Raw genomic sequence first — 23,819 nt, 5'->3', positions numbered from 1 at the left:
TCTCCTCTGCATAAAAAACATCCAGAATCCTGACACTGGCACAACGTCCTCTCCGATGAGGCTCAAGAATCTGCAACACCACTGGAAAATGATCTGAGGTGGAAACCCTAGTAGAAATGCATATAGATCCTCCTTTGTCAAGTGCCCAATCGTTTACATAAAATCTGTCAATCCGTGCATGAATGGCCATGTGTATTCTCCTGTTCGACCACGAGTACAGGAGTGACTGTGGCATAATATGAAAGGCATCATCCAACCAAGTGTCCGTGTCACTGAACTGAAAGAGGAAGGCATCCCAGGCTGCCCTCTCCAAAGAATGAATTCCACCCTGTCTACCTCCCTTTTTGTCTGAAGGCAACTCAACCATGGTGAAGTCGCCACCAATGATCCAAGAATCTACAATGGGCGCCCAAGATAGTAACTCTTTCCAAAAGGAGATCCGCTTCCCTCTGTTGTTGGGAGCATAAAGATTGAGAAGACCAATCTTACGCCCTCCAATCAAAATAATGATCCATTGAGCTCTAGAAGGGGAGATAATACCATGACCAGCAACCAAGGGGAGAATAGAAAGAGAGACCGAAATGCAAGTACCTCCCCTTGTGCCCATAGCAGGTGACCAGAAGGTATGTCCTGAAAGCAGTTTTCCGCACTTACAGCAATCACTGGCATCCAACTTGTGTTCTTGGATAAAAAGGATATCAATAACACCTTGAGTGATGCTTGGATGAAGCTGGTTCCGGATCAGCTGCCTATGGTGACGGTGTGGAACTCCACCTAGGCCCTGTATGTTCCAACTGACTATTCTCATCGACAGGAGGATGCCGGATGGAAAGCCTTACCCGACCTAGTAGAGGATACCAGCTTCCCCTAGGCTGAAACACTCCTGCTGAGGGCAGGAAACTCAACAGGTGAAAGGATCCCCACACCTGCTGAAAGGGAGGCCCTGTCAGAAGGAATCCCAATGATCGGAACCCCTAAGGTGGAGGGCACAAACTCCTCATCATCCATGAAAGTCCCCGAATCTGCCAGTGCCGAAAAAGAATTCCTGATAAGCAAGTTTGGTCGAGGAGTGCGAAGAAGACCTGCACTCGTGGAAGATGGAGGAGAAGGAGCTGCCAGGCCTCTATCACCAGAACTGGAGCTGGGGGTTGAGGAGGCCTGTGGCTGGGGTGATGAGGAATCAGGAGCCCTCATCTGCGCCTGCACTTTCTCGGTTGTCCGGACTGTGGCAGGAACAGTCTGCGGGGAAGAAGTACCTATAGTCCCCTCGTGGTCAGAAACCAAGGGGTCAGAGACCAAAGTGACTGGGGCTAGTGGATCTAAAGGCCCCTCTTGATGGGTAGTGTCTGGAGCTGCAGCAACATCCACCTCTCGAGTCTGGAAGGCGTCTGTCTGAACAGGATCAAAAGTCTCCTCCTGAGATAAGGGAGCTGCTCTGATAGCTCTCCATCGTGGTACTGGGTGTGCTACAGGCATTGGGTGCCCTGCTGCCCTAGGTGGTCTTAGGGTGCGCAAAGCAGGGCGCCCTGTTGCTCTTGGTGGTCCTGGAGTGTGTGGTACAGGGTGCTGGGGAGGTGCAGTCGTGGTAGAACGTGAAGGAGCCGCACTAGAAGACTTCTTGGGTCTTTTTCTCTTCCTTGGGCAGTCTCTAGCAAAGTGCCCAAGGGTCCTGCAAATCCTGCACTGGTCCTGTCTACGTGAAATCTCGACTCTCTGTCGAAAGAGAGAACCGTCTGAACGCTGAAGCATAATGTGGTCATCTGAGATGTTAGGGTCAGAGACAATGACCCTAACATAAGGCACCCCATCTGCACTGACTGCCTCTGCCAAGGAAGAAGGCATGCCAGGAAGGGAGGGGATCTCCGTGACCGCTCCGAATGTGGCTCCAATAGTGGCAAGCAGTTGACGGTAGACCTGAGAAAGACCAGGAAACCTAATGAGCAGTGATGTGACCTGCCTGTCCTCCTCAACCGGATCGAAGCCCAAGGTGTAGGGCAAAAGAAAGATCCTCCTCGAGCCCAAAGCCTGGGGATTAGCTTTGAGAACAAGGGCTATGGACTTGTGGGAGTCGAAAACCACTTGGAAGAATCCACATCCCAAAAGTCGAATATCCTTGAGGTGAGAGGCGAGGTCTCCTGGTAACGCCGCTAGCATCCAGTGTCTAGCCTGTGATCTAGAAGGGTGTGACCCAAAGATGCGGGCGAAAAGTGATGTGGAGCCCTCTAATTCCACATCTTTCTTGAGCTGCTGCAGCTCGTCTTCTAAAAAAATGATGGTTCTCGTGGCCGGTGGAGGTGGACGGAGATTGGCTAAATGGGGATCCATTCACCAATCGATGTGAAAAGGCCGATTCCAACACTAAAAAAGCCCTGTCCGTGAAACTACTGCCCAGGATGCCTTGAACGCGGGTGCAGGAAGAAGGAGAAAGAGAGGGTAGGAGAGAGGGGAAGGGAAGGCAAAGAGAGGGGCAGGAACAAGGAGAAAGAGAGGGGAGACGGAGGTAGGCTGAGGGGGAGGCGTGGGGAGCTGAGAAAGGTAGGAAGGGGGCGGGGAGGGAGGGGGAGGAGGTTTTTTTTTTTTTTTTAATAACTCTTTTTTTTTTCTTTTTTTTGGCGGGGGAGAGGGAGGGCGGAGGAGAAGGGGGCAGTGGGGAGGGGGAGAGCAGCGGGGGGGGAGAGGGAGGGCGAGGGGGGAGCGGGGGAGGAGAAGGGGACGGGGGGGGCTGGTGGGGGAGAGGGAGGGCGGAGAAGAAGGGGGCAGCGGGGAGGGGGGCAGCGGGGGAGGGGAGAGGAGAAAGGGGCAGCGGGGAGGGGGGCAGCGGGGGGGGAGGGCTGGCGAGGGAGAGGGATGACGGGGGAGGGGACGGGGGAGGAGAAGGGGGGCGGGGGGCTGACGGGTGGGGGAGAGGTTGGGCGGGGAGGGAGAGGTAGGGGGTAGCGGGGGGGGGAGAGGGAGGGCGGAGAGGAGGAAGGGGAGAGGGAGGGTGAGGGAGGAGGGAGAGGGGGCTGGCGAGAGGGGAGGGAGAGGAGGAGCAGCGAGGGGGGGAGAGGGGGGGGCAGCGAGGGAGAGGGAGAGGGAGAGGGAGAGGGGGCTGGCTGAGAGAGGGAGAGGGGAGGGCAGTAGCTCACGGGGAGGAGCAGCAGCTCAGAAACTCCAAGAACTGCAAATGTCAAAGGGCACTCTAGAAATTTTCCACATAGCATATCGCATCATGTACTTGACGTTTCTGGGATCTGCTTACATGTTCTTGCTCCTTGTAATTTCTCTTTCAGAAAATGTGAAAATATGGCAAATCTGGATACCTTTCAAGATCAGGACTAACATGTGGCACAGCCTAATGCAGACACTATTTGGCTCACATTTGTAACTCCACCTCCGCTACCTCTACTCCAACTTGGAAGCCAATCAGAGAAGGAATAACCCCCAAGAAATCCCTCGAAAACCTGCTCTGATACCAAGTGTCATGTGCCAGCAATGTGCATAGTATACGGTAGAGAATCATTTGGAGGAATCAGTAAACAGATCAGACATTAAAATATGGTAAAATATAGAAAATACAGCTACAAGGTGTAGCAAGGGCAGCAAACTCCAAGGTCGAGGAATGATGCAGTAATCCATCTAAAATGATAAAGCCTGAAGTTAGAGAGTGCTTGTAACTCACATAAGATGCAGCAATCCATCTAAAATGATAAGCCTGCAGCTAGAGTGCTCGTAACTCTCATGTGATGCAGTAATCCATCTAAAATGATGAAGCCTGAAGCTATAGTGCTTGGAACTCTCATGTGCGAAAGGCACATAAACCAAACAAAGCTACAACTAGATCTAGTGTAAGCCAGATCTAGCTAGAAGAAATTCCAAATGTGATATGAGGGCGAGTGTCCCCTTATATGGTGAAGCATCTCAACTCTTAGGGTCTAAGTGCAGGCATTTTTACATAAGCTCTTAACTAAAATTAAGAGGGTTCACCCATCTCAAGGACAAATGGACCTTTTAGCTTTAATTAAATCTTTACATTTAAAGACCCATTAGGAGATTCATGGGCTCTTATTATCTTAAACTTTGAGCACATGACAGTTAGTTATGGAGGGATGAATTCCTCTAGTGGGGTTGGTATGCTAGCTGCAATCATGTCTTCGGCAGTCATGGAATAGGGGTTAGAGACATTATGTCCACACCTTAGAGGAGATCAGTGATACCCTGAGAAGCCAATGGAATAGATGCATAGCAACTTCCCAAGACACTTAGAAACAAAGAATGGACGTTTCTCTAGGAGTGGGACAGCATAGCACCCTCTAACACTCTTGGCATAAAACAATGCAAATCAAGTACACTTGAAAATAGATTTAAAACTGCAAGTCCACAAAGCTGTTTTAGAGCTCTCCCCAAATTTTACTCAGCCCCAAATAACATTTTAATTTTCTCTTCAAAATTTACTCCAGTCCACAAAGCTGTTCTACCTTTCTCTTGAAAGTTCACTAAAGTCCACTAAGAAGTTTACTACCTTTCGCTTCAGATTTTCATTCGTAACATGTCGGCACTCTCGTTCATGAGATGCAGCTCTCAAAGATTTTCCAGCTGTGATCATTGCACTCTGCATATATTGCCCACACAAAAGTCTTGAATGAGAAAAGGTAGTTTTCTGTACAAGTCAAGAATACAATCATGACCTATTTTTTTCCTTCTCTAAGCAATTAAGAGATGAGTGATATCTATTATCATCATTCAGATTCCATATCTTGGACAGGACACATGTAAGCATAACCTTGAAGTAACAAAATGTTCATAGATGGGTCTCAAGGCAACCTTTTTCAGCATACTTTTTCTCATTCAGATAGAGACTATAACATTATATCAATACAAGAAAATAAATATTTCGATGTATCAGCATCAAAAGCAAAATACATACTTAAAACTATTTTCTATGTACATCCTCAGGTTGGTGACATCTCACTCATATGCAGCATGTTGATTGTCTATATTTAAAGAGGCACTTTAACAGCATCAATTATTTTGTGCTTTTTCGTCGCCTTTCAACCTCATCTTCTGAAAAACACTTGTGATTGCCAAACACGGAAAGGAATCTATACCATACTACAATGAACCTAAAGGAAGGCAAACCTATGGATGAAGATGGGAAGACTGCTTGAAGATCTAGACAGCTTTCTGCAGTCAAGAAGGGGTGAGTGGTAATGTACAGACATCAGCAGCAGCAGGATGATGGAAATATCTGAAATGCAATGTTTGGAAATAATGTGTCTAAAATGTCCATAATTGACCTTGGGACTCTCAACTCTGAGCTCCCAAGCTCTCTCGTGTGTCCACATCTCTCAGTGTGACAACAGTTGGTGTAGTTGCTCTGGCGACAACTATGAAAGATCTATCATGTGTATCACATAGACTTCTCCTGATAGTAGACATGTTTTTTATGAGTGAGTGCTCGTCTTCTTCCAAGAAGAAATTGAGTCACCCACCCCTCTCGTGGGGCGTAATGGTCCAAATACATTGTAATATCAAAGAGGGGTTAATAAGGCCCATGGTGTTTGTCTACATGTGGATTTGACATAAGATAATCACATATACAATGATGTTAAATGTCCAGTCTAGAATATATGTGTTAATTGCCCTCCCTCCCCAATACCTTGGTCCCTTTTAAAAGGCATGGGAGAGAGGCAGCTAGGTGGGGCATTTGCCCACATGGCTTGAGATGTGGCAGTGAGAGAGTGATGACCCTCACATGCCTTTGACAAATGATACCCTTCAGTGCCTTCATCACCTAAGAAAAATTAGACTGCTTGGTAGAGGCTTGTTTCAACAAGAATTTGATGTCTCCAAGGTTGTCACATCTGTCCTCTCTTTTAACCCTCTTCACATTGAGAGAGGGTTCAATGGTGTTAAAGTATCCCTATCAACTCCATCTCAATCTAGTACTCAAGAACCAAAAGTATTCTATCTCGACCCTTCAGTTTTCGAGCCTCCTGAAGTCTACATCAAGCTCATCAAGTACATCAAGGGGTAAATGGGATCTTAGGGAGCTCAATAACTCATCCAAAGGCTTCTACCCCCCCTCACTCTACCATGTTTGGCTCAAGTTTAGAGAGTGGTGCAAGACAAACAACCTCGTTCACCTACTACCCTACAATGCCTCCAGTTCTTGAGGTCCTTCTCCAGACAATCCTTGCAAAGGGCAAGGAGCCTCCCTTGAAGGAGGACACCGGAGTTAATGATGCTATGGCTAGCAATCCCCCTAATGATGTTAATGATGATTGTGAGGGCCCACTGAGGATCCGAGTGATGGTGACATTTTTATACCTCACACACCCTTGAAGTGATCCCATACACTCCAATTCCCTCTATATAGCTACTGAACTTGCCTTCACCAGCTGCTGCTCCTCCCCGTGAGCTACTGCCCCCCCCATTTCCCTCTCTCAGCCAGCCCCCTCTCCCTCTCCCTCTCCCTCACTGCCCCCCCTCTCCCCCCTTCACTGCTCCTCCTCTCCCTCCCCTCTCCCCAGCCCCCTCTCCCTCCTCCCTCACCCTCCCACTCCCCTTCCTCCTCCCCGCCCTCCCTCTCCCCCCCCCGCTGCCCCCTACCTCTCCCTCCCTGCTGCCCCTACCTCTCCCTCCCTGCCCTACCTCTCCCCCACCTGTCAGCCCCCCCGGCCCCCTTCTCCTCCCCCGCCCCCTCCCCCGTCATCCCTCTCCCCCCCCCCTGCTGCCCCCCTCCCTGCTGCCCCCTTCTCCTCCGCCCTCCCTCTCCTCCGCCAGCCCCCCCGCCCCCTTCTCCTCCCTCGCCCTCCCTCTCCGCCCCCCCCGCTGCTCTCCCCCTCCCCCATCCTTTCCTCTCCCCCGCCCTCCCTTTCCCTCCCTCCTCACCCGCCCTCCTTTCCTCTCCCCCTCCCCCTCCTTCCTCTCCCCTGCCCTCCCTTTCCCTCCCTCCTATCCCCCCCCCCCTAGGAGACCCCAAAAAAAAAAAAAGAGGAGTTATAAATAAACAAAAAAACCCTCATCCCTCTCCCTCCCCACCCCCTTCCTTCCTAACTCAGCTCCCCACGCCTCCCCCTCAGCCTACCTCCGTCTCCCCCTTCAGTATATCCTCTCCTTCCCTTCCCCTCTCTTTCTCCTTCTTCCTGCGCCCGCATTCAGGGCGTCCTCGGCAATAGTTTCACGGACGGAGGTTTTTCAGTGTTGGAATCGGCCTTTTCACATCGATTGGCGAATGGATCCCCATTCAGCCAATCTCTGTCCACTTCCACCGGCCGTGAGAACCGTCATTTTTTCAGAAGACGAGTTGCAGCAGCTCAAGAATGTGGAATTAGAGGGCTCCACATCACTTTTCGCCCGCATCTTTGGGTCACACCCTTCCAGAAGAGGCTAGAGACTGGATGCTGGCGACGTTACCAAAAGACCTCGCCCCACACCTCAGGGATATTCGACTTTTGGGACGTGGATGCCTTCGTGACTTCGCCTCCTCTACCAGTGCCCTGAGTGTGAGAATGTGGTCAAGTGTCGAATAATCCCTGCGAAATCCAGCCTGCCCTCTGGCTCTGAGTCCTGTCGTCTCGGCATGGTCATTTATACGGCTTTCCAAAACTGATGCATAGATCTTGGCCATAACGTGGCAATCATGATGGTCCTGTAATTCGACGGCTCCATAGGGTCCCCCGACTTGTGAATAGGAACTATGGTATTGCCTAACCAGGACTGTGGTAGGCCTGTACAAACAGACTCATTGAAGAGACGGGAGAGAACAAAATCTAAGGTATCAATCCCATGGATTACATACTCCGCTTGCAATCCATCATGATCCTTAGCTCTCCTGTTCTTCAATCGGTGGACTGCTGCACGGACACTCTCCGGTGTGAAGAGACTAGATGAAGCTGGCCTAGGGGAGTGGGATAAATCGATATCTGGCTGATCTGGAACATCGTATAGAGCTGAAGTATATGCAGACCAGACACGTGGATCTGTGAGGGGGCTCTGAGACTTCGAGCGGAGGAATTTTCTCCAGAATTCCTTGGAGTCACAGCTGAAAAGCAAGCATCTCAGCTCCTCCTCATTCCGGGCTAGAAATTGGCATTTCTTGCGCCTAACCAACCACTTGTAGTCTCTCTTGGTTTCGGCAAGGAGGGAGACTTCTCCTTGGTCTCAAGGTGAAGTTTCCTGCGGAGTTCCTTACACTCCTCGTCATACCAACCGTTGCAAGGAACAAGACCAACCGGTGGGGGACTAGACGAATGACATGTGGCAGGGAACGACATGTGAGCGGCAGAAACGAGTGAAGTATGTACAAGTTCCCACCGGTCCCGCGTGGATGGTAGAGCATCTAATAAATGAGGACGGAGTAGGCAACTGAGGTTCTGGCTATATACATCATCGAACTGGTGGTCGAAATGAACCTCATAGTAGGGTTGGCGGTCGTGATAACGAGGGGGAGGTGGGTTATGGGAGACATGAGTCAAAGTAAAGTGGATGAGTGCATGGTCGGCAGAGGGCATGAAGGGGCTAACAGTAAGGCTATGGATGGAAGGGACTAAAGTCGGGGGACCTATGATGTAGTCGATAATGCTAGTACCACGCCCAGAAGCAGAAGAGAATGTAGGCATGGAAGACTGTGGCCACCTGGACAAGCCGTTATAAATGACCATACTGTGCGAGGTGAGAGAGAGAGAGAGAGAGTATATGAAATGATTGTATTAAAGTCCTCTTGAGACCCTTTAGTATCTATGGGACTGGTGACCATTATTTTATTTTTTTTTTGCCGAAAAAACAGTGCTGATTATATTACTTCGAAAAAACAAGATACATGGGGTCAGTTTTGCAGCTGACGGGGCTGCGTTCACAAATCGGACGCAGCCCTAAGTGGAAACAAAAAGCTCTCTCTCACGGAGGGATCAGGTGGGTGTGAATAAACAGCCAGAGAGGCGGTGAATAGCGCCACTGAAGGCCCTGAGAAGTATGCTCGAAGAAGAGGCCCTGCGTATCCCAATCTCGAAGGAAACGTCTCCGCTTCTCCCGGCCAGCCCGGGAATCCCCCTGTATCTGGTCCCACTGGCCTCTGAGTGTGTGGATAATCTCACTCCAGATGTCGGCCATGACCTGGGCAGTCGAAAGAGAGGTACCACCGAGGATCTACGCGCAGCGCGAGGTCCAAATGTGCCATTAGACGATGCTATTAATAATCTCCCAGACTGGCTGCCTCTCCTGAGATCCTGTGTCCGCCTCTGCCAAGTGCTACGGGATGCCCTCAAGTGGCCCCCAAGTCCCCTGTGTGATAAGGAACATGGGGTCCTGCGGGCCTGCCTCGAACAACTGATGATAGCCAGGTGTGGTGCTGCACCAGCAGAACGCGCCCCAGGTGATCAAACCTAACTCCGGTGCTGCACGAGTAAGGATCCCGAAGGTCCACCTCCACACGTCCTGGGCGCGAGTGCAGCTCCACAGGTAGTGCTTTGGTGACTCCTCGTCCTCGTGACAAATCTGACAAAGTCCATCCTAACCAATCTGCCACAACCAGCTCCCCACTGGAAGACCCTTGTGGGCGAGTAGCCAAAGGAAGTAGGAAATCTTCCGCGGCCGCCAGCTCTCCCACAAGGCCTTCCAGAAGGCCTGCAAAAATAGCCTGGAGATACCCTGAGCATACCAACTGGGCCGCTGGGTGGGCGGGCTGTTATGCTCTAGCCGAGATAGCATGACCTCGGATAGATCGGTGGGCATTTTCTCTTAGATGGCCAACTTTTGTAATAATTAATGTGCGTAATTAAATGGTCAAGAGAAGTAACTGCCAAGGTCCAAGGTGAGGGCGTAATGGCATTGACTAGATAGTTCTAATAGGGCTAGGGCCTAGGTGCATCTAATATGTAAATTGCCAAGGGGCAATTGTTTTAAAAGGGAACTCCAAGAGAGGGGTGAAAAAGGATGCATCTAAGTAAGGGCCTAAAATGTGACATGTGGCCAGGAACTATCTAGGGAGATTGGGGTCTCAAGGATAAGGATGAGGAATAATCATGAAGAAATACGTAATGAGACGAATCCTATCTGAGAGTTTGGCTGGGTGGATAATCTAGTTGCCATCGCCCGTGACTGAACTAGAAGGAATGAATGATTACTTGGGTTTTAGGAACGGAGAAGAGGAGAGTGTTACACTTGGTATCAGAGCGCAGGAATTTAGAGAGGGTTCGAGGGACAGACGGAATTTATGCTGGCGCTACTCGTGGATTACGGAGGGAGACCTTCGACGAGGATGGTTCGTGACTGACGTCAGTAAGTGAGAGTCGACGGGCAGCGAAAATTTGATCGACGAAAAACGCGCAGCAAAGGGGTTTTCGTTGAGTTTGGGAAACAGGTACTGTAACAGGCTGAAAGGATCGCCCTCGCCGGAGATGCCATCGCCCATCTGCAGTGTTGGTCCTGAGGCTTAGCTCTTGCAAGGGAGAGGGGCGAGTTCCTTGAGCTCCAACTGGATATCGAGAAGTCTGAGCGTAGTGGAGCGCAGGTACGTAGGGGGTCTACGAATTGGCGATTTCGCAGCGTGGTGGTTTGCCGGTCAGTCGGGACTTTTCAAATGGTGGCTGGACCTAGAGGGTCGCCGTGACGACGGAGAGCAGCAGTTTGGAGCGATGGGAAATCAGAGACGTGATTGAGCGACGAACATAATCAGGCGCAGCGTCAGTTTACACCTGACGAAAAGCCCAGGGAGCAATTTTTCCGTTCGCTTCAGTTTATCGTTTTTCGCAGAGTGAAAATTAAAAAAAAAAAAAAACCAGAAAAAGGAGGCAGTATATATTTTCCTTTATATATATATATATATATATATATATATTTTTTTTTTTTTTTAAGGAAGAAGAAAAAAAAAAAAATCCCTTCCAACAAAATGGAACCAGAAGGGCAGAGTTCAAGGTGAATCCTAGTGAGTCTAGAGCTCAATCTACACAACAGATGTCACATCACGCAGCACCTACATTGATTGGTAGGATCTCAATATTAGAGGATGCTTTACAGCAGATTATGAACCAGCAGCTTCAGGTGAATGCTGGTCAAAATGAGATTAGGGAGATGGTGCAAGCCTTGTCGGCTAGACCGTCTAGGATTGACAAGGGCAAAGCTCCAGCAGAGCCAGAGCCCAGTGTACATTCCTTAGAGCGCGCTAGGGTCAAAGTGCCCAATATTGCTAATTATAGACCGGAGAAGTACGCTGGTCGAATGACCGAGCGCAGCTCTGATGTGATCGAGGTTTGGTTGCACAAGTGGGAAGAAGCCTTCGCCATTTGTGAGATTAAATCCGATCTAAAGAAAATCCGCGAGGCCACACACCTGTTTATTGAGGCAGCGGATAGATGGTGGATAAAGCAACAGAAGGATCAAGTTGCTCCAACCACCTGGGAAGGGTTCAAAGCTGAATTCAAGAAACACTTTCTCCCACCTGATGAAGAATCCCGAGCTTGGGATGCTTATAGAAATCTTCGTCAGAGGAGCTTGTCAGTGGCAGAGTACACTGACAAATTTAGGGAATGTGTTATGAAAATAACAGACCCTCTCCCTATGTCGGTTCAGTTAAAAGACTATATTTATGGACTGAACGACAAGATAAAAATGGAAGTTCGGGCTAAATATGTGACTACATTAGATGAATCTATAGCAGTAGCCCTGAACTATGAGGATGCCAGAGGTAGATCTGGTGGATTTGTGCAGGCAGGGACTCAGTATGAGCACCCGAGGAAAGGGGGATTTCAGAGGAAATGGGTTTCAAAGACAAGTGTCTCGCAGCCAAGTGGCCAAACCAAGCAGGTGAAGCCGGTTGAGGGACCAGCAAAAACAAGTACCACCGTTGGAGTGAAAAGGAAAATAACTCCAATGGCGGCCCGGGCTTGGTCAAAGTCCTCATTGACCCCTGAACAAAAAGAGAAAGCTAGGAAAGAAGGATTGTGCTTCGGCTGCCTTCAGCGACATCAGTGGAAGGATTGTCCACTGAACAAAGATCGTCGCACGGCTAATATGATAATATCTGAATGCGACGTAGAAATGCAGGAGAGTCCCAGTGCGGAACATATGCAGATGCAACTAGCGGGACCTTCTCAGAGGTTAGTACCTTGTTTGTTATGTGTATCTGTTGCTAAGTTAGTGACGAGTGCACCTGATAACATCCTATCTAAGCCCGCAGCAACGGGGTATACAGCCTTCAATGATACGGAGCTAATCAAAATGAAAGGGCAAGTGGCCAGTCATGATGTCATTGTGTTGTTTGACTCAGCGTCAACTCACAATGTGATTAACTCCAAGCTCGTGAAGAGGCTGAAATTAAAGACAAGTCCATCCGACTATGCGTACACAGTCAGGATGGCAGACGGAAGTTCAACTGAAGTATGGGACCAAAGGATTACCCAGTTGGAGCTTCGGATTCAGGACTATACTGAGAAGCTTGATTTTGAAATGACCAAGCTTGCTCATGCGGATATAGCCCTGGGAATGGCGTGGCATTCTAGTAAGAATCCAGCCATTGATTGGAAAAAGCACGTATATCAATTCAAGATGAATGATGTGCTTTATGTCTTGCGAGGTGAAAAAGATATACCTCAGGGACCGTTGGTTTCCGTGATGGAAATCAGGAAGGCTCAAGTAGAGTTTTTGTACCTTTGCACCGCATCGGTAGAGCCGGTGGATGAGTCTTCAGCTAGCACTGATGTTACGCAAAGTGGTGAGATGGCCAAGCTGGTTAATCTTATAACAGAGGAGTTCTCTGAATGCTTTAGGGATGAACTACCTTATGGGTTACCTCCAGAGCGGAAAGTTCAGCATAAGATTGAACTGATCCCGGGGGCAGAGCCTGTAAATAGACCTCCCTATAGAATGAGTTTTACTGAAGAAGCAGAGGTGCGTAGGCAACTGGAAGAATACCTCAAGCTGGGGCAGATTCAACCAAGTTTCTCACCTTTTGCTTCACCAGTGATATTAAAGAGGAAAAAGGATGATACGTTTCGTCTCTGTATAGATTACAGAGCATTGAATAATATCACTGTTAAGCACAGGTATCCGATGGCTCGGATTGATGATTTGCTAGATGCATTACATGGAGCCGTGATTTTCAGCAAGATAGATCTTAAGTGCGGCTATCATCAGATCCGGATTAGAGCCGAGGATGTGCATAAAACCGCTTTTAGAAGCAGGTTTGGTCATTATGAGTTTTTGGTAATGCCCTTTGGACTTACCAATGCTCCAGCGACCTTCGTCATGCTTATGAACGATTTACTACGTCCGTATATTGGAAAGTTCGTAGTACATTTCATTGACGATATCTTGATATTCAGTAAGAGTGTTACTGAGCATTGTGAACACTTAAGGATAGTGTTCAGTACTTTGAGGAAAGCCAGTCTTTACGTGAATAAAAAGAAAACTATACTGTGTATGGTTAGGCTTGAGTACTTAGGGTTCATAATTACTCCACAGGGGGTAGAAATGGATCCGAAGAAAGTGGCTGCGATACTAACTTGGCCAATCCCTCAGAGTCTGACCGCGCTGCGATCATTCTTGGGATTTGTCCAGTTTTATAGAAGGCATATCAAAGGATATTCCGAAATAGTATCGCCATTGACTGATCTGACCTCAGATAAAGTACCTTTTATTTGGGGACAGAATCAACAAGAAAGTTTTAACACCATAAAACAAGCTGTGGTCTCAGGACCGGTGTTAAAGATAGTTGATCCCCAGAAACCGTTGTTCCTAGAAACCGATGCAAGTGGCATTGCGGTAGGAGCAGTCCTCCTTCAAGAGGGAAGGCCAGTAGCCTTTGAAAGCAAGAAGCTTTCTCCCTCTCAAAGGAATTGGCCAACTCATGAATTGGAGTTGTATGCAGTTATCCATGCTTTGAAAACATGGAGGCATTATCTGTATGGTTCAGAGTTTTATGTGGATGTGGATCATGATACTCTGAAACATTTTTGTAAACAACCTGACTTGAGGGGCCGCCAAGCTAGGTGGGCAGAGCTCATGCAGGAGTTTAGTCTAACGATTCGGTACCGAAGAGGAAAAGACAATAAGGTGGCTGATGCGTTGTCTCGCATTATGCACAACCTGAGTTTCACGGTATTAGAGAGTGCTCTAATGACCGAGATCAGAGAAACTCAGAAGGTGGACGAGTTTGTCCAGAGCTTATGGCCTAAGGCTCATGTGTTAAAACCCGGGGAAAGTGAAAAGGATGACCTGGCATCCAGAAAAGGCCAAACTTATGCAAGATATACCATAAGGGATGGTATGCTAGTTAGAAATGGCAAGGTTGTAGTACCTGGTCAGAATGATCTCAGGCAGAGAGTCATTCGACAATGCCATGATAGCCCGTGTGCGGGACATCCAGGTGTCGAGAAGACATATGATCTCGTGAAGCGAGATTTCTTTTGGCCAAAGATGAAAAAGCATATTCATGAATATGTGACACGGTGTTTCTCGTGTCAGGTAAGTAAGGCCGAGCGGGTGAAGTCACCCGGACTTTTACAGCCCTTGGAAATACCACTAAGTAAGTGGGAGAGCATTTCCATGGACTTCATTGTAGGGTTACCTGCAACACAAGGTGGGTATAATTCTATCCTTGTGGTGGTTGATCGTCTAACCAAGATGGCTCACTTCATTCAGACTAGAGAGTCTATTAGTGCCCCGCAAGTAGCGGATTTATTTATTAGACATATATTTCGTCTGCATGGATTGCCTAAATCCATAGTGTCAGACAGAGATGTCAGGTTTACCGGTCACTTTTGGACAGCGGTATTCGAGACACTGAGGACTGAGTTAGGAATGAGTAGTGGGGATCATCCTGAGACGGATGGTCAGACGGAGAGAGTCAACCAGACTTTAGAGGATATGCTGAGAGCATATGTGTCATTGAGGCAACATACATGGGACAAGTGGTTACCATTGTTGGAGTTTGCCTACAATGATAGGAAACATTCATCTACTGGGTTCAGTCCGTTTGAACTGAACTATGGTTATCCAATCCGACTATAGTTGGAGTACCTCAGAAAGTGCCTAGTGCCGCGAACTTTGTAGTTCAGATGCGGGAGATGCTAGCACTTGCGAGAGCTAACATCCGCCAGGCTATGGATAGAGCCAAGGTGTATGCGGATGAAAATCGGTCTATAAGAGTATTTGAAGAAGGAGAAAAAGTTTTTCTCAGAATTCCTTCGCACTCGAAGTCGTTGACTTCAGGAGAGTGTGCTAAGTTATCACCTCGATACTGTGGGCCGTGGTTAATTCTGAAAAGAATAGGCAGTGTAGCCTATAAATTAGAATTGCCACAGGGGTGTAAGGTGCACCCGGTTTTTCATGTTTCACGCTTAAAGAAATTTTTGCATACAGGTGACTCACTAATCGAAGGTGTGGTTTTGTTTCAGGAGATAGAGGATACTACAAGACGCAAACCAACAAGGATCCTGGACCGAGGAACAATGCAAATACGAAATCGAAAGATACCCACGGTGTTGGTTGCATGGCATGGTCAGCCTCTATCGGAAGCTACTTGGGAATCCGTGTACCAGTTGCGGAGAGCATTCCCAGATTTCATCATCGAGGACGCTGATGCTTGAAGAGGGAAGGAATGTTATGCTCTAGCCGAGATAGCATGACCTCGGATAGATCGGTGGGCATTTTCTCTTAGATGGCCAACTTTTGTAATAATTAATGTGCGTAATTAAATGGTCAAGAGAAGTAACTGCCAAGGTCCAAGGTGAGGGCGTAATGGCATTGACTAGATAGTTCTAATAGGGCTAGGGCCTAGGTGCATCTAATATGTAAATTGCCAAGGGGCAATTGTTTTAAAAGGGAACTCCAAGAGAGGGGTGAAAAAGGATGCATCTAAGTAAGGGCCTAAAATGTGACATGTGGCCAGGAACTATCTAGGGAGATTGGGGTCTCAAGGATAAGGATGAGGAATGAAATACGTAATGAGACGAATCCTATCTGAGAGTTTGGCTGGGTGGATAATCTAGTTGCCATCGCCCGTGACTGAACTAGAAGGAATGAATGATTACTTGGGTTTTAGGAACGGAGAAGAGGAGAGTGTTACACGGGCGGGCGGCTTTGCATCCTCCCGAGAACTCTCCTGCCCAATGTCGTGCTGCAAGCGAAGAAAGGGGTCGGCCCCTGGCCTGCCACAACCTGTGGCCATCTCCACTCACCTGGGTCCCAATCAAGCTCTGACAGGGCCCGCCCCTCCCAAAGCCAGAGGTGCCATAACTGCAGCTGATCCTGCTCTATACTAGGATCGATCCGCCAAACCTTCCCCACGAGGCCTACGACACGAACCCTCTGCCATGAGAGAAGGGGATCGATGAGCACACCCTCTCTCCTGAGTCGGCCGTCCCCCAAAACCGCAAAGAAGGATACAGAGGTGTCGTCCAGCCGACCTGCAACCACCAGTGGGATGCCACGGGGGGGTGAATTGTCCAAGCCAACGAGCATCACCAGGCATGAGGATCTGAATCTCAGGTGGAACCAACCAACCGGCAGGAATCGCTCCGTCTATCTCTGTGCGTCTCGCCTGAGCTCCACGGACACCTCCAGCTGCGGCTGCTAGAGCAACGGTCTCCAAGTGTCTGTAAGTGTTCCTCCAAACTCGAAGGGACCGGGCTGGCCCCCGCATCCAGCCGTCCCACGGGATATGTGACCTCTCCCCCAGCTGAAGGCCCAAGGTATCTCTGACCTGATCGTTCCAGATGAGCGGCTGGCGGTCAATCTCCTCCTGACTGCTAGGAGGGGACTGAGACGGAGTCGCCTCCAAACCGTGAGAAGGCTATGAATGAGCGGGGAGCGGGGGTGAGTAAGCGGTGCAGAGGTGAAGATCCACCGAAGGAACGGTGGCCACTCTCCACCTCGGCGCGGGACGCAAGAACTGATCCCCTGTTGAAGTAACATCTTCCACGTTTGCCCCCCCGGGGTCAAACCGCGGATAACTAACTTGCCCAGTAGGGCCTGACTCTGAAGCTCAGGATCAATGACCCCCAAGCCACCCTCAGCCTGCAGAAGAATGACTGTCTGCCAGGCTACCCTGGCTATGGTATCTCTGAGACCATCCCCCCAGACCACAGGAAATTCTGGACCATCCTCCTGAGCTGTGCCACGCAGGATCTCGAGAAGCACCAACAAGAGGCTACATACCAGGCCGTGGCCAGGAGAACCTGGTTGACTACAAGAGCACGACTTGCAAGAGAGAGTTTAGCAGTGCTCCAGAAAGCCAGCTTCTGTCGTATGGAATCTAGCACCGAGAGAAACTACTGAGCTGGCGTGATGTCCAGGCCGACTTGAAAGCCGAGATATCTAGCAGTCTGCCCCCGCGGGATCCATCTGAATCCCAAAAACCTCCCCCACTGTGAGTATGCCCCAGGGTTTGTGAGAAAACCAACTGATTTGTTCCAGTTGATTTTCGCACCGACTGCCGAGCAAAAGACCTCTAAGGCCAGCCTCACCCTCTCCAGCATCATCTCATCATCCTGAACATACAGCACTGTGTCATCTGCATACTCCGAGTCCAGGAGCTCCGTGTCCTCCCTGATGGGAAGGCGAACACCCCGCATCCCTGTCGACCTCGCCCGAAGATAGTATGTCATCGCCTCGGCGAAGAAGAGAAACAGGTAAGGAGCGAGGGGGCAACCCTGACGCACTGATCTCTCCAATCGAAATCGCTCTCCCATCCTGTCGCCGATGATGACCCTGCTGGAAGCTGTCCTGTATAACGCTGAGATACCCTGAATCCATCCTACTAGGAATCCAAGTCTCTCCAAAGTACCCTCCAGGAAGGACCAGTCCACTCGATCGTAGGCCTTCTCAAAGTCGAGAAGTAGGATGGCTAAGTGCGACCCGCTGTGCTGAGCCCCACTCCGTCGCCTCTGAGAAGGTGAAGACATTATCCAGTTGACTGCGATCCTGGACAAAGCATGTCTGAGTGTCATGAATGAGGTCAGGAAGTAGTGGCCGAACTCTGGCGCTGATCATCTTGGCAAGGATTTTATAGGCAGTGATGAGGAGAGTGATCGGGCGCCACTGACGGATCTCCTGTCGATCTCCTCCCTTCGGGATGAGGCAAATCAATCCCGAAAAGAGGCTCTCTGGCATATGTCCGCTGCTGAAAATCCTCTGGAGGGCTGCTAGGAGGGGCTGATGGATCTGATCCCAGAAAGAGGTGAAGAAAGCGCGAGAAAGCCCATCCTCGCCAGGGCATTTCTGCCCATCGATGGCCATCAAGGCCTCCTGCATCTCGACAGTGGTGAACGGTGCCATCAATGTCGTCTGCATGCTGGGCTGAACAAGGGCTGGAATGTGCCTCCACACCTCCTCGCGGGAACGTCTAGTACGGGGGGCAAGCTGCTCCTGCTAGAAAAGAGTCCTGTAGAAATCGATAGCCAACCCCAAGACCTCTTCCTGGTCGGTAATGATGTGCCCCTCCGCTGTCCTAAGACTCCGGAGCTGGTCACCTGCTGCCCTCGGGCCATGCGTCCTAAAGAACTCTTTGCTCATCCGGTCGCCCTTCCGAGCCTAGTAGGAGAGGGAGGCGTGATAAGAAAACTCTAAGCGACGCTAGAGAGTCTCCTCAAGAAGGGCTCTGGCTCGAAGGGCATGGATCCGAAGCTCCTCCGGACCCGGAGCTGCCTGCTGGAGTCGTTGAATGGAGGCGAGGTCCCTACAAAGAGCTCTCTCTCTGCCCCACCACTCCTGGCGAACCTGAAGGGTTGCGAGCTGGCAAATCTGGCTGGACTCCTGCAGAGCCTGCGCCACCGACTCTACCAGATCCACGCACTCGCCCCAATCTCTGTCCCAAAGGCTACTGATACTACTGCGCACCTCCTCCCTAGAGAAGATGGAATCAGGAATCCTGCACGAATGGGGAGGAAGGGACTGAGCTGCCGAGTCTAGTGATAAGAGCATTGGCGCGTGGTCGGAGAGTGTCGCCCCTGGCACTACACCCACCTGACCACCTCTGCTGATGGCCCAATCACTGACATAAAATCTGTCCAGTCTCTCCAGGAGTCTGCCCCCTTCCCTGCGGAAGCCCCACGAGAAGTCCAAGCTCCCGCGCCATCGGCGGAAGGACAGGTCTCTCTAGCTGTCCCTACCTCCTATCGCGAAGAGAAAGGAGTCCCAAGCGGACTACTCTGCCTGAGCTATACATGTAAACTCTGGTCCTCTGCCCTGCTGGTCCTCCAAAGTCTCCAGATTGTTGAAGTCACCTCCAACAATCCACGAATCCATGTCTGGGAGAATCTCTGTGAGTGTCCTCCAGAAGGTGGCTCTGCATCGGAGGTCTGTGGGTGCATAGATGTTGAGGATTCCTATTTTGGAGCCCTCCAACTCTAGGCCAACCCAAAGTGCACGGCCTGGGATCAACGTACCATGGCCAAAAACTCCCTGGGCAAACGACTCGCAAACGGAAGTGCAGACACCGCCACTCCTCCCCTGTGCACCAATCGAGGGCTCCCAATAAGTGTGAGAGCGTCCAAGGAGGATCTTCCCGCAGCTACGGGTATGAGCCACTGAAAGCTTATGCTCCTGGAGCAGGAGTATATCCAAGCGACCAATCATTGCTGGTTGAAGTTCCTGTCTCAAGATGAGCTTCCTAGGACCACGGGTGCCCGAAGAATGAAACCCGTTCACGTTCCAGGAGACAATGTGTAAGCTCATGATGAGGACTGGTAGGCTGCGAACAACTGTCTGCTCGCGGCTAAGGTCGATGAAGAGGCTAGTATTTTGGAATGAAGGCGCTGGCGCTTTTGTGAGGGTTTGGAGGGGGAGGCGGGGTCATCCTGCCCGTTCTTTAAAACTTTTAGCAAAGGCGTGAGGCCTTTGGTGCCATGGACAAATGCTTTCTCGAGCCAACTCGAGATCTCTGAGGTAGTCATCCCGTAGAAGGCGCGAAGTTTCTGAGGAGTCCAGGCTCTGACATCCTGGGGGAGGGGCCACGACAGAGGGGGCCTGAGGATCACAATCAATCTGAAACGCTTGGCGGCGCATCGCCACCGTAGGCGCACGTCACCCTCGGACCACTGAGTCTCGAGAAGCTGTCCACCCGACGGGCCTATCCACGAGCAAATCTGAGTGTGCGTCTGCTCTCTGAGAGCCTCCCAGACCGAGTCGTCTGTCCAAATCTCGGTGCCGTCGCTGAGAAAAGTGAAAGCAAAGCTGGGGCCATCCCTCGGGGCCAAGTCTGCGATCTTCCCATCCGCCCCTTTACGGAGCAAGAAGATACTGATGTCGAGGCAAGCTGGGAAGGTCCCGAGGTCGGCCACATCCAAATAATCCCAGGGACCGGACCTGTAGAAGTCGCGAGGAAGCTCTCTCTCCTCGAGCTGAGGCCCGCCAGAGTCTGCAACTGAGGGGGCCGGGCTAGCAGACAAGGAAGACTGCTCCAGGGGTGGTGCAGTCTCGGGGTGCCCTGCCTGGGGTGGGGAAGGGGAAGGAGGCTGAGGGGTAGGCGACTCAGACTCCACGGAAGCGACTAGCAGGGGGGGCGGAGGAGGGGGAGTGGGGGCTGCACGCGGCTGAGGAACCACCGGTGAAGCTGACACTGCGGAAGAGCTGAGAGGGGCGGGGGAGTAGGGATGGGGCTGGGGTTGGGAATGGGGCTGAAGAGGAAGAGGAGGGGCCTGAAGAGGAAGAGGCAGGGGTTGATGCTGCGGGTCGGAAAAAGGGGACTGTGGCTGGGGTAGGGACTGGGGTTGAGTGGAAGGGAGCTGGGGATCGGAGGAGAGGGGGACCTGAGGCTGCGGAGGGCGGGCTACAGACGAAGAAGAAGCTCTCCCAGGACCCTGGGGCAGCTGCCTGTCAGGTCTCTGAGGCACTGTTGCAGGCTGGGTAACCTCTGCCTCCTTGCCTTTGTCAGAAGCCTTCTTATTCTTTCCTCTTTTTCTTCTGACCTCGGTCCAGCCGCCAGCCACCTCTGGACCGGACTCCGGCTGCCTCTGCTCCTCCTGACGTGGCTGCCCGGAGGGAGGGGGAGAGGGCTGCGGGGGGGGCGGGGGGGGCCGAGAGGAGCTGGAGAAGCGTGGACAAGTAGCAGCCAGGTGCCCAAAGCCGTGACACCTCAGGCACTGGCCTGGCTGTCCTGTGACTACCATGCTCTGAGTAATGCTGCCAGCATTTGTAAGGATCTCAATCACTGCAGGGAGGGACGCAGGGTCTGCCACAGCCACACGGACTCTCGGAGCTCCTGCCGCAGCAACCGCGTCGACGAAAGTGTTATGCATCACCCAGCCAAAGTGGGAACCCAGGTCCCTGACTATCGGCCGCAACTCAGCAGCAAGGCCTAGAAAAACTAGCGTCACTGGGTGGCGAGGTATGCGGAAACGAGCATCAAAGTCCGTTGCACTGAATCCTCGGTACCAAGGGACTATCATGATGATCTTTCCATCCACAGATGTGGGGGAACCAGCAATCAGGTTGCTCGTAGCTTTCGCAGTGGAGAGTTTAAGCCAGAAGATGCCCCTTCCCATAAGGGCCACCTCCTCGATGTGGCTGTCCTCTAGCATAAGAGTGGATTGAAGCCAATCCCTGATGGCTGGTCTGGAGGGAGAGTGTCCAATGACTCTGTAATAGACTGAAGTGAGGGAAAAGTCATTGGCAACCTGATGTACGCGAGACGACTGTTGCTCTGTCAAGATCACGCGGTAGGCTTCTGGAGAGGGAGGGTCCGGCTGGGCCTCCGGTTCCGGGCAGGGAGCTGCCATACCGCCAAGACAAACTGCGAGACCTCCGATGAGGAAGAGGATGCCACCAAAAAGGGGGGGGAGTTAGATGAGGGATGGAGCCTGGGTGTGACGGAGGAGGATAAGGCGAGGCGAGGCGAGGCAGGGCGGAAGAAGAGGAGGCGATGGCGGGGTGAGGCAAGGCGGCGGGTATAGGGCGGGGGGGCGAGGCGAGGGCGTGGCGAGGGCGAGGGCGGAGGGCGGAGGTCGAAGGCGAGGGCGGAGGGCGGAAGGTGGAGGGCGGAGGGCGGAGGTCGGAGGCGAGGGCGGAGGTCGAAGGCGAGGGCGAAGGGCAAGGGCGGCGGGCGGGGGCGAAGGGTGGAGGGCGGAGGCGAGGGCGTGGTGGCGAGGGGCGAGGGGCGCATGGGGAGGGGCGCAAGGCACGACGCGAGGGCGAGGGGCGCAAGGCGAGGGCGAGGGGCGAGGGCGAGGGCCAAGGGCGCGAGGCGAGGGCGTAAGGTGAGGCGGAGGAAGGTAGGGAGGTAGAGGCTATGGAGAGGGGGAGGAGGGCTCGCAGGAGCACTGGTGACCATTATTAGACTAAGTAGTGGTTAATTACATCTAGTGAAAGAAATCACTCTAAAGCTTTCTATGTTGTGAGTATTTGCTGGGCTAGTTTGTGTGCTAGCCCGAGGACTTTGCTGCAGTGCTCCAAGACTCATTTTAGGTATCTTCTAAGATTTTGGGCTTGCTGTTCCAGTAGATTTTTCAGGCTACCCGTGCTGCCATTATACTTTTCTCTGATGTGTGCATATGCTCGGCATTTCAAGAGCATGTGTGTTGCTCATCTTCTACTACCCCTGTAGGGCAGATTTTGCATATCCTTTCCTCTCTTGGGACCCATCTGCCCCTCTCAACCTCTTGATCATGTGGTCTTCAATTTGAAACCATAGAATGGCCCATAGTTTGATTTGTTAAACCTGGAGCCAAAAGCTTGAATGGTTGTTTGAATTAGAAGTTTAGTAACATCATAACATTCACTACATACTACATGATTATTATTAAAATCACCTTTATGGCTGCCAAATTATTGAGGCTGCTTGAGAGTTGAGTTGTATTAAAAACTGAATCATTGGTCTTTTTAGCAAGTCCCATCCCTCCTGCATGGCAGAAAACAAGTCATGGCAGAAAACAAGTTTAATCGCATTCACTTGACCATCTCTTTGTTTTGTCAAGCTGGATTTCAATTGGGTATGTGAGAACCTTTTCTTAAGTACATGTTTTGTGCTTGTATGTGCATGTGTGCACGCGGGCGTGCATGTGTATGTGTGTGTGTGTGACCCATCCCCTTTTGATGTATCTTATTCATCTTACAAACACAGAATAGATGACTGGTCTTAAAATCCCTGGGGCCGCATCTTTTTTAGCACAAGCATATGCTGATGATTCCTTCTTTATGCCACAGAATTCTCCCTGGGAAGCTCACATGCTTATGACCACTCTTTCATTGTATGGCTTGGCAGTGGGATTGCATGTCAATTTTGACAAATCTAAATTACTTCCCCTGAAACAATGTGATTGGCATTCCATTCTTTGGCCAAGTCAGGTGGTGCATTCCAAAGATGTAGTCAGGCATTTGGGATATCCCATAGGATGGCATATCACCGGGAAGCAGCGGCTAAAATGGATCTTCCAAAGACTTCAACATAAACTAGAATACTGGAAGATTTCTACTTGGCCTCTTCATGTCAGAATAGTACAGTCAATTGTAATGTCCTATGTCCAGTTCTATTTGTCTTTGCTGCATTGGTCCTCCAGGGATATCTCAGCCTTTATGTCTCAAGCTATGGAGATGTTATGGAGGACAAAAACTGCTATGAAAGCATTGAGACTGATGAAGATGGAAATGGTGTGCTCCCCTAGGATGCATGGTGGACTTAATGTCCTCAATATAAGATATCATGTGCTTGCAAGGAAGGCGACTATGCCACATACTTTTTTCCGCCAACAACAGCCATGGACTTGTATGCTAGCATCCATGTGTGTCAACATGAGGACTTGTGCTTATGGCTCATTGAGTTTGTCCCCGAGCAATTATCAGGAGCCCATTTGACCTTAGAAAGTACTTGTTTCCAGTCAAGTATCAGGGCAGTAGAGAAAGGACAG

General features: G+C 50.7%; 1 protein-coding gene across 1 annotated transcript in view; it reads right to left on the bottom strand.

Annotated features, from left to right (window-relative positions):
* Positions 1-23,819, bottom strand: part of LOC147903644 (dynein regulatory complex protein 1-like) — a 180,781-nt gene that overhangs the window by 68,430 nt on the left and 88,532 nt on the right. Inside the window, exons 4-5 of the mRNA XM_087372207.1 lie at positions 22,725-22,813; positions 4,502-4,591 (exon numbers count right to left, since the gene is read on the bottom strand). Coding sequence (XP_087228333.1) covers positions 4,502-4,591; positions 22,725-22,813 — 179 coding nt within the window. The remainder of the gene's footprint in view (positions 1-4,501; positions 4,592-22,724; positions 22,814-23,819) is intronic.

The sequence above is a fragment of the Dipteris shenzhenensis genome, chromosome 3 (assembly GCF_047967505.1).
Source record: "Dipteris shenzhenensis isolate YYH24624 ecotype China chromosome 3, Dip_SZ_1.0, whole genome shotgun sequence".
NCBI lineage: Eukaryota > Viridiplantae > Streptophyta > Polypodiopsida > Gleicheniales > Dipteridaceae > Dipteris > Dipteris shenzhenensis.
This window is presented reverse-complemented; position numbering and strand designations above follow the sequence as displayed.